At 41.2% G+C, this 18,366-nt stretch overlaps 1 protein-coding gene across 3 annotated transcripts in view; it reads right to left on the reverse strand.

Annotated features, from left to right (window-relative positions):
• Positions 1-2,246: 2,246 nt before the first annotated feature.
• Positions 2,247-18,366, reverse strand: part of ITGA2 (integrin subunit alpha 2) — a 69,929-nt gene continuing 53,809 nt past the window's right edge. For all 3 annotated transcript variants that reach the window (XM_074857188.1, XM_074857187.1, XM_074857190.1), the window contains 7 exons: positions 15,031-15,133; positions 14,097-14,207; positions 13,500-13,604; positions 13,061-13,174; positions 9,549-9,638; positions 5,979-6,095; positions 2,247-5,234 (listed from right to left, as the gene is read on the reverse strand). In XM_074857188.1, the coding sequence (XP_074713289.1) occupies positions 5,145-5,234; positions 5,979-6,095; positions 9,549-9,638; positions 13,061-13,174; positions 13,500-13,604; positions 14,097-14,207; positions 15,031-15,133 (730 nt within the window). In that variant the 3' untranslated portion in view covers positions 2,247-5,144. The remainder of the gene's footprint in view (positions 5,235-5,978; positions 6,096-9,548; positions 9,639-13,060; positions 13,175-13,499; positions 13,605-14,096; positions 14,208-15,030; positions 15,134-18,366) is intronic.

The raw sequence follows: 18,366 nt of genomic DNA on the forward strand, positions 1-18,366 counted from the left end.
GAATCCCAGCTGTGTCTGACTGTGTGTCAGGCAGAGATGTGGCTGCACATGTCCTGGTTTCCATGCAGGACTAGGCTGCTGGGTGAGGGCTACCTTGTGTTGTGGTGAGGTCTGTGAGTGGGGTGATAGGCAGCTGCAGATCAATATACAAGGCAGTCCTAGCTTTCTGGGACAAGTCCAGCTGTTCTGCCTTGGCTATAGGGGAGGGTAATCCTACCCCTCTGTGGCTCTTCCAGCGTGTCACAGCATGCTGCAGAGGTGGTGGCTCCAGGTGCAGACATGTTCCTGAGAACAGATGCTGCAGACCAGAGGGTCATCGTGTGCTTCCTGTAGAGATCTGCCAGATGAGGGGTGTTTGTGGAAGAGAAGTGCATGTCTTCAGAGCAAGAATTTGGCCTTCTGAAAAGATGTCTTGGTCTTGGCTGGCAACATTTGAATACACTGATCCATCCCTTTGTCTGGCAGAACGCCTGTATACCAGCATTGCTTAAGAGTTTCCTTTCCTGATGCTGATTTTTCTTCTGCTCTGTTCTCAAGAGAAGCTCAGCTTGATGAGTGCTATGAAAACAGTAACGGATGGATTGTCATGAAATAAACGGGGCGGGGGGGGGGCACGGAACTGTTATAAGGACCCTACCCAGGAGATGGCAGCCGAGAGACGGCTGTGCGGGAGGAGCGGCTCCCAGCTCGCCCAGGTGCTGGCTGTGCTGGGAAACAGGCGCTTGCTTCGGCTGTCACTCATGAATGTGCCGCTGGTCGCATTTAGGAACGAAGCCTTTGCTCAACTTTAAACTAGATTTTTAGCTTTTGTCTCGTTACAATTTTCCCATAGTCATTCATGGAATTTGTAGTTTTATAGACTAATGCCTTCATTTGCTCCATCAAAAACATTAAAAGGAAAAAACTGCTAAAACTAATTATTAACAAAGTGAAATTGTCTGTGAAAGCAGACAATGCTACCCCATGCCCCGCCCCCCCCCCCCCCCCCCAAAAGCTGTGAAAACTCAATCTTGAGCTCTTCTGTTAAGTGTCCTGTGGAGGTACTTGAAGAAAGAGACTTAAGAATAGGCTGGTGAATATAAATCAGCAGGTTTTTTAGTATTTTAGGCTTGTTTTTTAAACCAAAATGAACCATACAATTTGATCTTATCAAGTGTTATAAAAATCAGCACCCTGATGTATCTGTGCAGCAGTTGTTTTAAAAGTTCTATTTTGACTATTTTAAGAGGCAAATAAATTTTAAAAACTGTTAGCACACCAAAGCCTGTGATTGCTTATGAATAATTGATCATAAATGAGGGCAGAAAGGTTAACTTAAAATATAGAACTCAACTTTTCTGAGACTGTGAAAATTATGCACACTTTATTAAAGGCAATAAAAAGTTGAGGCAATTAGCTATAGATTTTGAGACACATTTTCATACCTTCATGTTCTTTAGTCTTTAATTTGGAAGCTTTTGTTGTACATCAGTTTTGGATATAAAGAGTAGTACACACAAGTCAGTATATAAGGCATCTGGTCTTCAATTCTGCAGAACACTGAGACTTGGTGAAAGATGGAGTTTTGTGCCTTAAGATTAGGGTCATCTGGTTCTGTATTATGGAATTGTTAAGGTTGGTAGCCTGAATGTTTATGTACCACTGTTAAAAGTAGGGAGAAGTTGAAAGTGGAAAAAAAAAAAGGAAGCTCTATAGAAGTGGCTAGTTTTCAGGTGGTAGTTACTGCCATGACTGTCTATTCACAGCTGAACTCCTCCCTCTCTTCCTTTCCTACTGTGCTCCTGCTGAAATGTCACATTCAACTTTTTGAGCACATGGTGGGGAATAGCCAGAGCTGGTGTCAGGACATGCTACTGCTCACCAGTTCTGTACACAATATGAAGTGCAGAGCATAAGACTGGCAGAGTATGGTGTAATTTTAGATACCAGTGATGATAACCCCCATGTTTATAGGAAGGCCTGACCGTGGTAACATCAACTATTCAACGAGAGATACTCAAATACAGCTGTTTTGTACTAATGTGAATTGACTTACACTACAACATAGCTTACCGGTAGTGTTATACTCATGACAATAACCTACAAGACTTCAAGTGCAGCTTCTTTGTAAACCTAGCGGAGTCATACCCTTAGGGTTTTCACTGTGCGCTGCTGGAACAAAGACAGATTTGGCCCCATTTTAGGTAGTGCTTTTTCAGTAGCATTTCTTCTCTTCAAGGTGCTGTTTAAAAATAAATGAGTCTGTGTTCAGCAGTATTCTTATTTTTATTGTAGTAACGCTGTTAGGCCCTCAGATAGGCACCACAGTGATACAGTCCCTGCTCCCACAGAGCTTACATGCTAGCTTTCAGAAGTTAAGTTTGATTATAAACTCTCTTGTATGTCCCAAATCTATACATAGGCTCATGTGAAACTAACTCTGATACTGGACTTGATTCTAGTACTTCAGGAAGTCAGCAGCTAGATTTCAAGACCAGAATCAGATATAATTTGAGTTTGCTGAAGGTATTCCTGACTTTTCTTGCACAAACATAAGCACATGCTGAAGCTCAACATTTCAGAATATTATTTCACCTGTAACGTGATGTTTTAAAAAAGTAAAACTAAAAAAAATCCAACCCCTTGCACATAATACAAAATATACATATTATTTCCAGCATTATTTGCAGCTGTGCCAACTTAAAAGTGCAATAGAATAGACTCGCCCATTACAAAAACAGAATTAACCATTTAAGTATTAATTGTGAAAGGCAAACTAGTAACTTGAAGTGGTTAAGATACAAAAACCTTACCCATTGCTATGCCTTCCCTTTATTTTGGGAAAAAGTAGTATGTCCAGGCTAGGGGAAAAATCCTGTTGTCTGGGACAAAATAATACCCAGTGAAGACTAGTGAATTGATCATTGCTACCTGGTTGATAAACTGTTAAATCCCCAAAGAAGTTGGATGTCAGATACTGACCTGTACCTCCCACCGAAGGTGGAAGAAGGAAATCTGGCTGAATGCCTAAATTTCTCTTGCAAACAGCACCAGAAATGAAAGATGCTGCCATCTGCTGCGTTGTGAAATTCCCCCTCTAGCCTGGAGTACATGACCCTGGTTATGTCGGAGCTTCCCACACATCAGGGTGTAGGGTTTTGTTTTCTTCCTCACAAGTTTATACAAGAATTGAGGCAGACAAATTTTCATCTTTACTGTCAGAGCATCTGCCCTCAGGGTTTATAATTACAAGTCAGGAGCTTATTCTTTAGCTTTATGCAATTGCTACTCCTTTTTTTTTTTTTTTTACTTTTTAAATAATTGGTTTGGTCACAAACTCAGCTGATGGCAACAATCTTGTTTGACAGTCAAGGTCAGAATCTGGATTTTTTTCAGAACGTTAAAAAAAAATCCCAAAAACATAACATTTCATAGATACAAAATAAATCCAAAACACATATAAAACTACACCGAGCACAATCCAGCTGTCACTGCAAATGAAGCTGTTTATTTGAGAAAGAGATGGTTGGCTCCTGACTGATTACTGATTAAAAAAGACTGAGTAAAACTTTCAAACATGCTCAAGCCTAGTTTTTGAAGACTCTCTCAGAAAATAATCTGGAAGGTGCCTAAGCATAGTTACAGCCTAGCTTTGGGGAAAGAAAACATGACCGGGTTCTGAATCAGGCACATTTAAATGTTTTACTCTTCAAGTAAATCACCTCAAGTTGGAAACAATCTCACTTGTGTGGCAGCATCCATAAGGCAAAACACATCTTCTCTCACAATTGATTATAAGCATAACTGCCAGCCATGAGAAAGAAAGGCAGCCAAAAGGCCAATCCCCATGACTGTTACCAGTCTTACAACGTGGGCCTTTTTAAGACTGAGCTTTCATTAAAACCAGGCAGCATAACAGCATGTGATAAGCTTGAGGTGTGTAACCAACAAAGTCACCCAAGTGTTGTGCTCAGAGCTCATTCCAGAGCATTACAGTACTTTACTGTATAAAACATAAAACATAACTTCAAGACATGAACACGTGGGACCAAATAAAATGTGACAGGTAAGGAGGTCATACTGAACTTTGGTCTCCTGGAGGGCACTGAGACATTGAAGAAACAAGTGCAGTAAACAGTTTACAGAGCTTAGATCTTCACTGTCCTCTGCCCTAATGTGCATACTTCCTCAGTCATCATCCCCTTTAGTTCACTTCATACTCCCTAGTCTTGCAAAATCTTTCAGTATAGAATTAAAGGCAAGATCTTGACTGTCTTCCCTCTTTATGTCAAAAGCCAAACTGATGTCAGAGGGACTGCGAGCATAAAGCCCAGTGTAACAGTAGTGGTAGTGCTTCTCAAGATGAAATCTGAAAACCAATCATAACATTGCGGAGAACATGCTGTAAGTGATTATGAAATTCATATTTTCTTCCTGGAGAGAAAGTATGCAGAAGGCAGTTATGCATACCATTTGGCAGTACTTCCCCAAAACAATGTACTTCAGTAATTTAGTTGTGACCTTAGTGCAAGGAATATGGTGAACTTTTGGAACAGTTTGCCCATCCAGTTGTCCTGTAGCACCCAGACAGACATCTTTATATGCAGTTCCCACTTTATAGATTAGTTAAGACAAAGGTTTGCTGGTGCAAATTATTTCTCTAAAACAATAAGGATGGAGCTAGTCAATGAAAAAATGAGTTTTCTTCCTGTCTGGAATCAGTATTCACCACACATTCATCATCAACTTAATGGAAAATGTCCTTTACACATATGGTACTTGTCAACTGAATTACGAACTAATGCTGTTCCACAACAATCTGAAATAAATTGCTCTGTTTCACTCTGCAGTGGATCAGGAGAAGGGCTGCTGGCACAATACATTACTGTAAACTCCGGACCTGCCAGTTCTAAGGGCTAAGTTTGTTTGAAAGGCAAAAATTTACAAGAAAAGGCACTATAAATCATTTTTGAAAAAAACAAACTGTCCTGCAGTTACTCTTATAATAGAGTAGAATCTGTAAAATATTTTCATCTATAACAAGACACTTCCATTAAAAATGTTTAAATGTTACTAAGCTTTAAGGCACTCCAGCTGAAGAACTGACTGGATCACAACTACTGTTGGTGGCTCAGATCTCTCTTTATCCCCATAACTCATCATCTTCAGTCTTTGTCCTTTGTGAGTTCTGTAATTTCATCAACATCTTCTATATCCTGTGTCATTTTCTCATACTGTCTCTTGAAGAAACCAAGCTGTGAGGAGTATTAAAATAACACCACAACACAGTAAGTCATTAATAGTTATATTTCTCAGCTAAGCTAAACAGTGCAATGATAGAAATGCACGTGTGTGCATGCACACACATACAGTGTTTGATTTGTAGACAATTCCTAACTCTAAAGGAGCTGGGTGTTACACTCCTGCCTCGTGCAACTAAATGCCAGAACAGCAGTGCTGAGTAGCCAGTTATCTCCATGCTGCCTTGGTGTGCCGAGGAGCCCTTGAAGCACCAATGCTCTGGCACATAGAAAAAATTTTCTGTCCCCTTAATCTAGGTATCCTTTGTAAATGACTTTTTGCCCTTGCCCTTTTCTGGTCTCTTTTTGTTTGTTCAGTCTGTATCCTCTCCCTCCTTGCTTCTAATCCCCAGCCTTGCTAATTAGGGATATCATGGGAGTTCAGAGCCCAGCTGGAGACTTATGGAAGGAGGCAGGCAGTGTCAAAAAGAAAAAAGTAAATGCTACAGCCCCTGTTTTGAACCACTGGAACTCATTGGCACATTGCCAATTTCTATGGGGACCCATTTCAGAACTTTGATTTTTGAAGCCCTTCTAAATGCTCCCATCAAGGGTGCAATGCCAATGCAGTATTATTCATACCACCAAACTGCATGTGCAGTTTTGTTCAGCACCAGAGAAGAAAGATTTGAAAGAAGATAACCCAAATGTATTTAGCCCTTTCTGCTTTTCTTTTTAAGAACATAAATACCTACTTACCTTCCACAAAATGGCAACCAATACTAACAGCAACAGGAGTCCAGCCAATATGCTGCCAATCACAACACCAACTGGTATCTCAGCTTTCTCATCCGGCTTCATTATTGTAACTGGGATCTGAAAGTAGAGAGATTTTGCATTAGGGGTTACATTATGTTAACTGCATATAAATTAGGATTTGTAAACCAAATACTTCACTAATCAAGAATGGCTGGACTACACACATTCCAGGATCAATGACTGGAACATACCAGGCAATTAAAGCCCTTTCACTGATGTCCACAGGTACCTGGTTGCACCACCATGACACACTGCAGTGCCAGTTAAGGATTAGGGGCCCTCATCACTCTTGGCTTTACACAACAGGCAGAGAAGCAATCTCTTCCTGCCAGCTTTCGGCCTCTCCAGTAACAGGAGATGCTTCAGAGTTGTTCCCGTAGTGCACAGACACACCATCACTAGGTAAATCAAACATGCTTACACGCAGGTGGGAAATAGCCTGGTGTACAGCCTTGTCTGCTCAAAACAGACTTCTGCTGCATCAGCTAGAGAAGAACTAATTCTAGTCAAGTGTTGTCAGACCCTGTTATCTGGTGGGCAGCTGCAGGAGGTGATACTAATCACGGAGGCCAGATACCATCATGCACTCACTGCATCTGCTGAAATTTCTCCCCTCCTGCTGGGCAAGTACCTCTGTGTCCTTTGCCTGCTGTTCCTACCTTCTGGGAAACCACTAACAACTTGGTAGATCTGCTCACATTAATCTCTGTTCTCCTGAGTCAACTGCATGAATTTGCTGCAAGATGTGTGGGTCAAATAAGAGTGTTTCTAGCACACCTACGCTTCCTGAACTACAAACAATACCAGAGAGCTCCCAGAACAGCATATAGTGTCTGGAAATTAGTTTTCAGGTGATACCCTATCTCGTTGGATTGGGTATGACCAACTATATAGTTACATATAACATAGTTGCTCAGGGAGACATTGCTGTAATATTTATGAGTTGTCAAATCTTTGGAGTTAATCTTGGAATGACATGCATTTAGCATGAAAGTTTTTTCTTTCCTGAAACATGATAAAAGAAGTCATGTTGGTTTACTTTTTCAGGGTTGCTTGCTCAGTGCATTTGTCTGGTGTAATTTAATCTTAAGCTTTCTGGGAAACTTGCACTGAACTGACATCTCAGTGATTTAAGTAATTTCTGCTGGAAGGCTTCAATGTTGTGCTAGGTGTGGCTATGTGTATTCATTTCACTGAGGCAGGATGGCTTTGTGTATTTTCTAACCAAATGGTCATAGTGATGACTATAGCAGGTTAATGTTCAGTCCTCCAGCTGGCAGTCCTTTCCAACTTGGAAAAAATCTTAAAGCTTTTATGTGAAGATACCTAAGCAGCTTCCCCACATAGCATCACAAAGCAATAGTAATTCATTTGGCTACACAGCAAACCAGCTCATCCAAACTAAAAAGCCGATCTCATATGTATGTGCAGTTTGCCTAGTTATGCTTTCTCCATTATATTAACAGTGAAGTGGCACTGTTGGAGAGGTGAATCGATGCCTAAGAACAAATATCTTCCCTGAAGTCAAACGGTGGTCAGTAAGACACCATGGCTGGGATTCACCTCATCTAGTGTTATATCTACAATATAGTTTCCTTGGCTTTAGGGCCTTTTAGGGCCTAATTTTCAGGATTACCTTTAAGATGAGATGAACTGTATCTCAAATACCTGCTCTTTCTACAGATTAGGGTTTATAGAAGGGCTAACTCTGGTGTGCATGACTAATGTAGATATTGTTGGATGAATCCTACCGCCTTTGTCTAAAATAACAAGGTAAGTAGGGAAATAAAACTCAGATTGCTTCTGCACTGTCCTATTCCCAAGGAAGTGTGAAGGCTAAAGAATGGGTATCACTGCTGGCCTACCAAGAAATATATGCAGTGCTGGGTACTGACTCCATCAGTGAAGTGTCAAAGCAAACTGTCTGCCCTAGGGAGAGTGTACCTCCACCAGCTGGCACATTTTCCAAGACTTCTCACAGGGCAAGAGGCTACTGTGTAAGGATCAGGCTGTGAGCCTGACTAAAAGCCACTTTGTTTCTTAGGAGCCCTGGGGATAACTTTCAGGGTCTGTTCAGATACTGCCTCAGAGCTGTACAAGTGCCATATGCAGATGTATCAATGGCTGGCTGAGGAATTACTTTTTATTTGTTAACTGACTTAATCAACAGTCATTTGAATAGTTTAATTCTAGTTCTCCTGAAATCACCAAGAGAACTGCTGGTAATGTAAATTTCGCAGTATCATGCTCCAACTGTGGAAAATACCTAGTAATATGTGGTTTATGAGCTACCTAAAAGGCCTGTGCAATTAATTGGAATATTTGCATTGTGTATTAATGCGTTTCATCTCCTAGCAGAAATAACACCGTGCCACAAAAGGCACTCAGCACACTTCAAATACAGGCATGTAGTTCTTCTGCAAAAACATGGCATTATTTCCAGAACTACACATATATTCCCTTTGTTTCTTCAGGCACTGGAGCTTTTCCCTGAATACAAATGGGTCTATTTAGAGGTTCTTCATAAGAAATGGAGTGATCCATGAGAAAACAATGACAAAAGGAATAGTACTGAATTATGGTCTTATTTCCACATTGAGATAAATCAATCAGCAGTCACCTTCATACATATTTAACTGAATTTTCCATTGCTTGTGCATGGGCTACGCTACACATTCTCACAGATACTTGCCTCCCTTACTAACTTGCATTTTGGTCTTCAATGGCCTTGGTTATTTTTATGGATAAAACAGGCTTGTAAATCCTGTAAAAATAAATCTAAACTTAGTATTGCAAATGAAAGAATGTTCCTCTCCAGACAGGCCAAGACAACAAGGTATCTTTTTATTACAACAACACCACAACACTAATGTGTTCTTCAGGTGTTGTTTATGTTTGTATATAGCAGATGGAAACCTTGGGGAAAAGATTCTACAGTAATACAGTGGTGGTTTGGAGACTTTTCTTGAGATTAGCTGTGTCCATATTGTCCATATAACAGCCCTTCCAAATGCAAAAAATACTCCACATTCTTTTACAGATGAGATTAAGTATATTTGCTGGAGACCTGTGCTAAACATCTGTCTACAAACATCAAACTAAATACAGAAGTAAGGCTATAAATTGTATTTGTGGAAATGTTTCCAGAGCTCATTTATCTACAACAATTAATTCTGTTGCAGAAAGAAGTCCAAATTTTGATCTCTTCATGAACAGGAAGCTAAAAGAATTTCAAAAATTTCTAGCTGAGTTTTGCTGATAGTTGTACAATCTATTTGAGATCTACAGATTTTAACTAAGTCTGGTTTATACAGCAGTTGGCTGAAAAGAAAACATTTTAGTAACTTAAGGGAGGTTGTATACAGCCAAAATGATACATTAGTTCAACATAATCAAATGTCATCTGAGTCTGTCATTTGCTATGTACTCCTTAAGGATGCTGGAGATAAAATATTATCACTTTAATACAGTAAAAGATAGGTTGAAAAAATATACTTATCTGTCACTTACAGTTAGGGTATTCTCTCCAATTATAAATAACTCGGGGTTATGCGTATCGATTTTTGCCTCTGCAGAGAGCTGTAATGTCTGGAACGTTAACTGAAATTGAAAATTAAAAAAAGGTAAAGCTTTATTACAGGACAAATCAGTTAGCATGTAGACATCCTAGAATAATTCTCTTGCTTTGAAATAAAGACTTCAGAACAGGATAAAAATCACAGTTGTGCTGGGTTTGTGTGTGTGGCGGGTGTTTTTGGTAGCAGGGGAAGGGGCTACAGCAGTGGTCCCTGTGAGAAGCTTCTCAAAGCTCCCCTGGCTCCAAGTTGGACCCACCTCTGGCTGAGGCCGAGCCAATTGGTGATGGTGGTTGCACCTCTGTGATAATGTATTTAAGAAGGGGAACCTGCGAGGAGGAGTTGGAGTAAGGTCAGTGGAAGAAAGGAGGAGGAAGCGGGGGAGGCACGCCAGTGCATCCCCCCTGCAGCCTGTGGAGAGACAGCAGGGCCACCCCTCGGCTGCCCATGGAGGTCCACGGTGGAGTAGATGTCAACCTGCAGCCCATGGAGGACCCCACACTGAGCACGTGACTCCACCTGAAGAAGGCTGGGACTCTGTGGGAAGAAGCCCCCACTCTTATAGTTTGGTGCTGGGAGGACTGCAACATGGGGGGGGTGACCCACACCAGAGCAGCATGGGAACAGCTGCGGCCTGTGAGAAGGACTCATGTCGGAGAAAGTTTGTGGAGGACTGTCTCCCATGAGAGGGGAACCATGCTGGAGCAAGTGAAGAATGCAAGGAGTAACCCCAATGCCGAGGTGGAAGTGGCAGGACTGACCACATCCCCCCATTCCCTGCCCCCTGCGCTGCTAGGGCCAGGGAGAAGGTAGAGAAATCATGAGCAAAACTGAGCCCAGGAAGAAGGGAGGTGTGGGGGAAGGTGTTTTTAAGATGTGGTAATACTTCTCACTGTCCTACTCTGTCTGTTAAGTGTTGTTGTTAGTGTCTGAATTAAATTGATGTTGTTTTTTACTTCCCCTAATGAGTCTGTCTTTTGCCCATGACTATAATGGGTGAGTTATCGCTCCATGATCTTATCTCGATTCCTGAGACTTTTGCTTTATTTTCTCCTTCCCAGTCCTGAGGAAGAAGGGTTGAGTGAGCAGCTGTGTAGTTCTCAGTTGCCCTCTGAGCTCAAACCACAACACAGTATTAAGAAAATTAAAATGATCTCCCAAGCTAATTTGTCTATGAAAATAATAATGTATCAGTAATCCAGACTTAATTTTGCTTTTGGTGTTAGTGCTTGAATTAAATTGATGTTTCCTTCCCCTCACGAGTCTGTCTTTTGCCTGTGATTGCAATGGGTGAGTCATCCCTCTCTGGTCTTATCTCTATTCCTGAGCCTTTTTCTTTATTTACACCTTCCCAGTCCTGAGGGGAAAGGGGTGAGTGAGTGGCTGTGTAGTGCTCAGTTGACCTCTGGGCTCAAACGAGGACTGCAATGAAACTGGAGAACTGGGGTGTTTTCTTTAACATACAGTTCAGGTAAAACAGAAGTTAATTATATATCCATTGTTATAATTATTTCAAAGCTGTCACTACTAATAGCAGGGAAGCGATGGCGGGGGGGGAATAACAGTGAGAAAGGGAGAAATAGCAACTAAAGACAGGTGGGGAGTATCTCTGGCCTTTGGAAGAAATGCAAACTGGATGTTCTTTCCTTTTTTTCCCCACCCTCACCTGTACCCAATGCTTCTGTTTTTCCCCACTTATTTTTTCCTATCACTATCTGTTCCTCTCCACTGCTCAAATTCTGACATTGCTCCCTCAGCTTAAACAAAGACAATGACAAAAATCTTAAGCCAATTCCCATTTGAAAAGGGACCTTGTGCCAGATCCCACTTCCCTCTGTGCATGTGTTGAGAGGAGGATGGCTGTGCAGACACTGCCATCTCACTGCTGCTCTTCTCCCCATGCAGCAGGCACAGAGAGCCCCATTTCTTACAGTACCACCAGGAACAGCCTCAGGTTTGTGGGAGCACAGGAGCACTCACCAGCCATACCAAATGCAATGCCTGCTGTCATTTTGCCTCCTCAGCGATTTCTCTGAGGCAGGGCTAGGTACGGTGGGCTTGACATGGAATGTGAGCAACCGTGGGTCTGCAGCAGCCAACGCACACCAAACTGATCATCCCTGCAGCATACAGTTATCGCATGCCTGCACTATGGCCATCTGCCGCAGTGGTCTGTCCTGCCCTCCTAAATGTTTAGAAACCTACCTGAGCACTAATCAAAGCACCTCCTGTATTCCTAAACACATCTTTCTTTGCTTTCCTTAGCAGGTACCAGTAAGCATGCTATCCCCTTCTTGGGCAATGACTGCCACTAAATAAAAAGGCTGATTATGTGCGTTATTGAGTGCTTGCAAGATTATTTCCACTGAACCCCTTTTGACAATGAACTAGAAAATAACAAAATGGGAGATGAGAGGAAAACTGTGACATGTGATCCTTCCCTCACATCACCCAGTAGTAAACAAGTTATTTCCACTCACTTTGTTGTAAGGGTAGCAACCTTTTGTTCAGGTCTCCACCTCCTGCATACCCGACTGCACTAACAAGTGGTCTTGACCCAGCTGATTTGAAAATTACAAACTTTAAAGACAGATGCTTGCATAAGTATGTTACATTATCAACCTGACCTTTTAAGAGCTGAATGCTAAAGATGACAACAGCCCTGCTGTTAAACGTCAATACCTGCCATAAGACTTGCCAGACAAACTAAGGAGACTGCATCATGTTCCTGACACTCTAGGCAAACCCAAGACTCTAAGACAGTTTGGTTGGTTGCCTAGCTAAGAAGCAAACATGGTCTCATTTCAAAGGACTGGTAATTCATGATGAGTTATATCTTGGAGGACACATGGTGATTTAAAATGGGAAAGTCAAGACATTGATGGTTATTTTTTTAAGCGTCCTGTAGGTCTTTAAGCAAGGACTGTTTCCTTGACACCAACTCTAATAAAAACAAAAAAATCAATAAAAGAAATTTCCACACGTTCTCTAACAAATATAACTGGCAGCACTAACAGGCTTTTGATATTTTGGTGTGACTTAAAATGATCACTATGTAGGCTGTGATGTTCAAAAACTAAAAGCAGCATTTTTTTTCCAGGCTATGACAATACTGTACTCTGCTGTCCTATGCTGAATTTTGTGGAAACTGTAGTTCCCCTTTGAATTAATTTAACAGACACAGAAAATGTTTTTTTCCAGCTGTGAAGATTGCATTATCATAGCATTTTCTTAGGTTTTGTGCTGGACTGCAGGTTATCAGCTCCATTACGCAGCATCACTACTTACTTGACTTTTAAATTCAAGTTTTCAATCTGGAGAAACACACACAACAATGTAAAGTAGAGGAAGGTCTTCCTAGATTGGAAGGTCTCTTTACTGAACTTCGAAAAATATCAGAAGTTATCTGAGTACTAGATCCTTCATGAAGATATAGCTGATACTCACGGCAGCAAAGGTTCCATTCCAGATTCGGGTGGACACATTCACAGAGTACTCTCCCTTCAGCATAATGTCTTCCAGTTTGCATGTGATGGTACTGCATTTCACATTCTTACAGTTCTTCCAGAAGAAACAACAAGGAAAGGCAACAGCATGCATTAAAAATACACTTTAACAAATATTCTTTTAACATCTAGACTTTTGCCCTTGCCTTTGCCATTCTGTGCATACAAGTGAAGTGCTTGCAGGCTGTAAAGCACATGCACCTTTTCTTCTATCTAAGGCAGATGCAGTATGTGCAAGAACATCCATAGGCTGCATTCCTGCACTGTGAGTGAGGAATGCCGCCCCCACCACAGCTGTCCCCACAGGTACAGCTAGTGGGCTTCTAAGGATCACCTCTGCACCCCTGTTCTGTGGTACTGCACCCCTGAGTCTTACTCACCAGTTCTTTGGAAGCTCTGAAGTTCTCTTTCGTGAAAGATGCAGTATAAGGTCTTTTCCCTATTTGCAATGGATTTATCTGAGCTTGACAGGTAACACCTCTAGCCTAGGAAAGATGGCAGGAATGAAATTGGATGACATAATACTCAGGAGTTTATGGGCATCATAATAATATATATTTCTGGAATGAGATGGTGGCTGTGAAAGGCTAGATTGTGAATTGTATCACTGGATACTTTAGGAAACTAAGAGATGGTATGTGGTTTTGGTCAGAATTAAACAGCTCTTACGGTAATGTTTTTCCCCCTAGAGTGACCTGAAGGGTTTGTCCCAATCTAAATATTCCATATTTACTATACCCTTCCCAGGAACTTGGAGAAGGTCCTAGCTGAAGAATTCTAAAGTGATATGAAAATTCAGCGGTGGACTGTAAAGGTAATCCACTAGTTATAGACTAGTGTATACTGTCCTCCCCCTCCCCTTTATGAGGAAGGGCATAGATTCTGTGAATCTCAGCCACGCTATGAGGGAAATAATTGATGTTTATGGTACTGATTAAACCCCAAAATATAGCAGTTTATGTAATTCAGTTCTTCACCTGATCTGTGGTGACTGCAGTTATGTACATCAGTGGGTTATCTTTGCTGGTCAATTCTGGAAGATAGATTTTTATAGATGCCATCTTTACTGGAATACTTCCTGTTGTTACCTGCAAAGCACATAACTCAACTGAGGTAGCTATACTTACGTAGGCGTAAGTTATTTGATACAGCAAGACAATCAGAAATTATGGATAAGTATGGAAGAACTGGACTCCTCCTGCATCAATGTTTTTTGTACTAAGACACTCAGTAGAGTAGTAATTACATTATGCCAATAGCAAGCAGAGAGTATACTGCATAGCTTTGGGTCCCTGTCTGTTTCCTTAGCAGAGCTCATATTAACTGCATGAAATATGTTTTGAAAAGCAAATATTCTGCCAGAGCCAATAGGCCTGTTATTTAGTCCTTTAGAGTAGCAGTTACAGGATTGTAAATGGAACATAATTTAAGTTTCTTCCACATTGCATATTTGGATCTAAGTTTTTCTAAGCTGTGTAATAAATGCTGTGATCTATATAGTTCTTGCATCTGGTTTGAGCACTTGACCCTTGCCAAACTTCAAATTTCAAAGTCCAAGCCTGCAAAGACTTATTTTCCTTTACCAAGTCAGCAGAAGACAAATAGCTCTCTGAAAAAAGTCTAAGTTGGCCTGAAGTTAAGCATTAACCATCTTCTAAATATGTAAACAGTGCAGGACCAATCCCTCACCCATTCTACTTGTGCAGTAAGTGCAAATTTCATCCTTAACCTTATAAAGACTGTAAGCATTTATCCCCCAGCTACGTGCAACTTTTTTTTCTTACTTGATTGATTCAGAAGCATCAAAATCAGACAGTGAAATCAGGAATGTTTTTTCAAATATGTTTTGGGAGCAGGCCACAGGAGGAGGTAAGGCAGCCTCTCAAACAAGAACCAGAAATGTTTACTAACCTTAACTGAGAAGTTGAATGTGGGGCCAATATCTTCGAAATTATTCACAGTGGAAGGAATGTTATGACCAGAATATACTTCATAAAAGTTGACGTTGGCAAGCCTAGTTAACAACCATAAAACAATAAATTTCAATTTGGCAGCTGCTTTGAAAACATACGTTACTTGATGTGCCTTTGTGAAACAGGTCATAAGTACAGCCAAACTAAAAATCAGTCACTTGTACTGCTGTTTGAATTTTACAAAGTTGGTTAAGAAAATACACAGTGTACTGAAGCCCAGAGCCAGAGTGAGCATGTGAAGGTAAGACAGGAGGACTGCATGAGACACAGGCTCTGCTCAGCCTCCTGCACCCATGGTGTTTCAGTGCATACTGCAGGCTCCTCTCCCAGGAACAAACCGCAACTTTCAGCCTTGCAGGGGCCTCCCTCCTCAGAAAGGGCTCCCTGATGGTCCCCCTTGGTACACCTATAAAAGCAAATACCAACAGATTCTGAGGGAGATCCTGGTCCCTAGTGCCATACATCACAGGTAGGCTGATTTCCACACTGCCTGGGTGTGGAAACACACACCGCACTCTGCTTGTGTGCATGGTACATACCATGTAGCCCTCAGTCTCTTCTGGGCCACTTTCTTTAGTATTTTTGGGTTTCAAAATTCAAAATTTCCAAAGTAACATGAGGCTGGTTGCATCCCACCACAGCATGAAATTACAGGTGTGTGATGGAAGTATGTGGTGCAAGGGCCTGTAGATGCTCGAAGGTGTCAGCCAGATGGGACCATGCTCAAAGACAGTGAAAGCATCCCTGTGTAGCACATCCCATCGATGTGCTGCTACCTGTGAGCAGCTCCTCTGCTGAACCATCCCAGAATTGTGTCTGCTCTTCATCATTAGCTTTCATTAGGAGGCCGATTTGAGCAGTCAAAAAGCAAGCTGGGAGCGAGTTAACAAGGAGCAGGGGCTATCATGATTCCTACATCAGATCTTTCTGTAGCACAAGGTGCAAATCTTTACCAGTGCTGCTCTCCCCATTTAATCTGGGCAACATCTGTGTGTACAATCCCAAATTAACACATGTGCAGTCTCACAGAGGTGCCTCCTGATCAGTTGTGCTTCTCCATACTGCATCATGCATCTTTTCTGTCCTCCATACTTTCTCCCATGGGCCATTTCCTTGAAGAGCCTCCTCACAAGGCCTCCTAGGAAAATGTGTTGTGATGCATTTGCTGCTTCCTTATTGCTCAAATATTCAGTCCTTTCAGGATGCACAGTATCAGCTTCCTTGTCCTTGCAGGAGTCACTAGTAAGACTGATTCCCACCTCTTCTCCTGGAAACTCAGATTAGGAGATTTTCCCTAGAAAGGCTTCACTTCAGCAAGACAACACTTTTTTCTCATCCCTTGTATTTTAAGAGATTGCTCCTTGGCTACATTACCTGCCTCAAGAAGGAACTATCTTCAGATAGTTATTTCTAAAGTGGAAGAGTGTAAAAATGAGCTAACTGCAAGGGAAACATTTAAAATTGTGTCTTGGCTTAATGTGTATTTCCTTTAGTTCTTTTAAATTGTTTCATCTCCAAGAATAACTAATCCTCTTCTAGCAGCAGGGATTCCTTCATGTCTTGACTTGCATATGGAATTGCATTTTCTCATACTCAGGAGATGCACCTGAATTCAAACCTTTATTTTCCCTTGAGTAACTCCTATAGACTCCATGCCTGGCCTTTTCTGAATCACTGAGTTTCTGTTCATATTTCTCAGCCAATTAAATTTGCTGATTCAAGTTGCACCATCTCAATTTCCTAGGAAAACCTACTTAGGTTGCTGTGCTAGCTCCCTAGTCAAATACTTGGGTAGTCTCTGTGCCACTGGTAACTAGTAACAAATGCTCTGCTTCTGCTGAAGTCTCATACAACTTTCTCAGGGAGCTGAAAGAACTTTCATCACTGACTCAAATGCTTCTCTGCAGTTAAAATAATCTGAAAAATTCTGCATGACTCCAGAATTGGTGCACCTAGCCACGGTGAAAGCAGGGCCAACGAGTATTCTGAAACTGCTGCTGCAAAGTGGGTTATTGAACTAATTTTCTGTACTGTGGTCCCTATTCCAGCTCAGGTCATCCTACACAGCCAACAGTTCTTGTAGTCACAGTGATCTTTGAATATTTATTTCTTGAATTAATTGTTACTGTGTATTTTTGAGCAGCTTCCTCCTTTTCAAATTTCTGTCATTCTTTGAATATTTACTATTTATTTTCTATATGTTTATAAATTTTGGAATGCTTTGGTATGCAAAAGCATTTTTTCACCAAGAACTGGTGACGAAGTCCTTCAAATAAAACTACACGTAGTTTATCCTATAAATTCAGTAATTGGGAAAGATAAATCTTTTCTTTGATGAAAAGTTAAATATCCTATCTTGAGTCAAAGGTCAAACCAGTGTATTTTTGTGTCAGTTCTCATTTAAGTTAAACTGTAACTGAAATCATTCTCATTTGGAACAGTAACAGACTGATTACTGTTTCAGTGCATCTCAAATTACCAGGGGTTTCCAGGGCTGAAGATGAGAGGTTTCAGGGGCATAATACCAAGATCAGTCTTAAAGGGATTTTTGTCTGTCTCTCTTCCCATACCTGCCCAGCTGTCTCTCCTTACAAACTGCCCTTCCCAGGGTAAAGGATCCCTCTTGTGACAGTCCCGACCTGCCTTCCATGGGGAGAGGAAAGGGCAGACACCAGGAGGAAAGGGGTGGGTGTGAGCCAGAGTGTCCAGGTGGGTGTGTGGGAAAGCAGGGTGTGCTGCTCCCCATGCCAACAAAACTGCAAGCAAGGGAGAATCTGCCATGTGCCACCTCAGGTTTTAGTTCAAACATCTAACAAAAGTTTGTGTTTTTGGCCCAGGTTCAGCAGATATGTCCATGATATTTTTTTTTTCTTTTTGTTGTTCTTTTGTTTGGTTTTGATCACTAACTCCAGATTTGATCCAGTGTCACTACATCTGAGCCCAGAGGCCCAACCTTATTGTATAGTACATACTAATTATATTATCAAAACCACAAGTACTGTTTGTTTTTTATACACTTCCATTCACATGAGCATCTGTAACAATTGTTCAGAGATAAACATGGATCCACGATTTCTTACTACACATTCCATAATTTTTCACATGTAAGACTACTGGAAGAACATAAAATTCTGCTGCTGTTGATGAAGTGGGAATTTCTTATGACTTCCAAAATGAAAACAAAGTTTCACTAACTTTTCAGTTGCCTTTCAGGACGGTTACTATATTCAAATGCCTTGGCAAAATGGCAGTGATTCTTTACATATTCAGCATA

The sequence above is a fragment of the Strix uralensis genome, chromosome Z, assembly GCF_047716275.1.
Source record: "Strix uralensis isolate ZFMK-TIS-50842 chromosome Z, bStrUra1, whole genome shotgun sequence".
Classification (NCBI taxonomy): Eukaryota; Metazoa; Chordata; class Aves; order Strigiformes; family Strigidae; genus Strix; species Strix uralensis.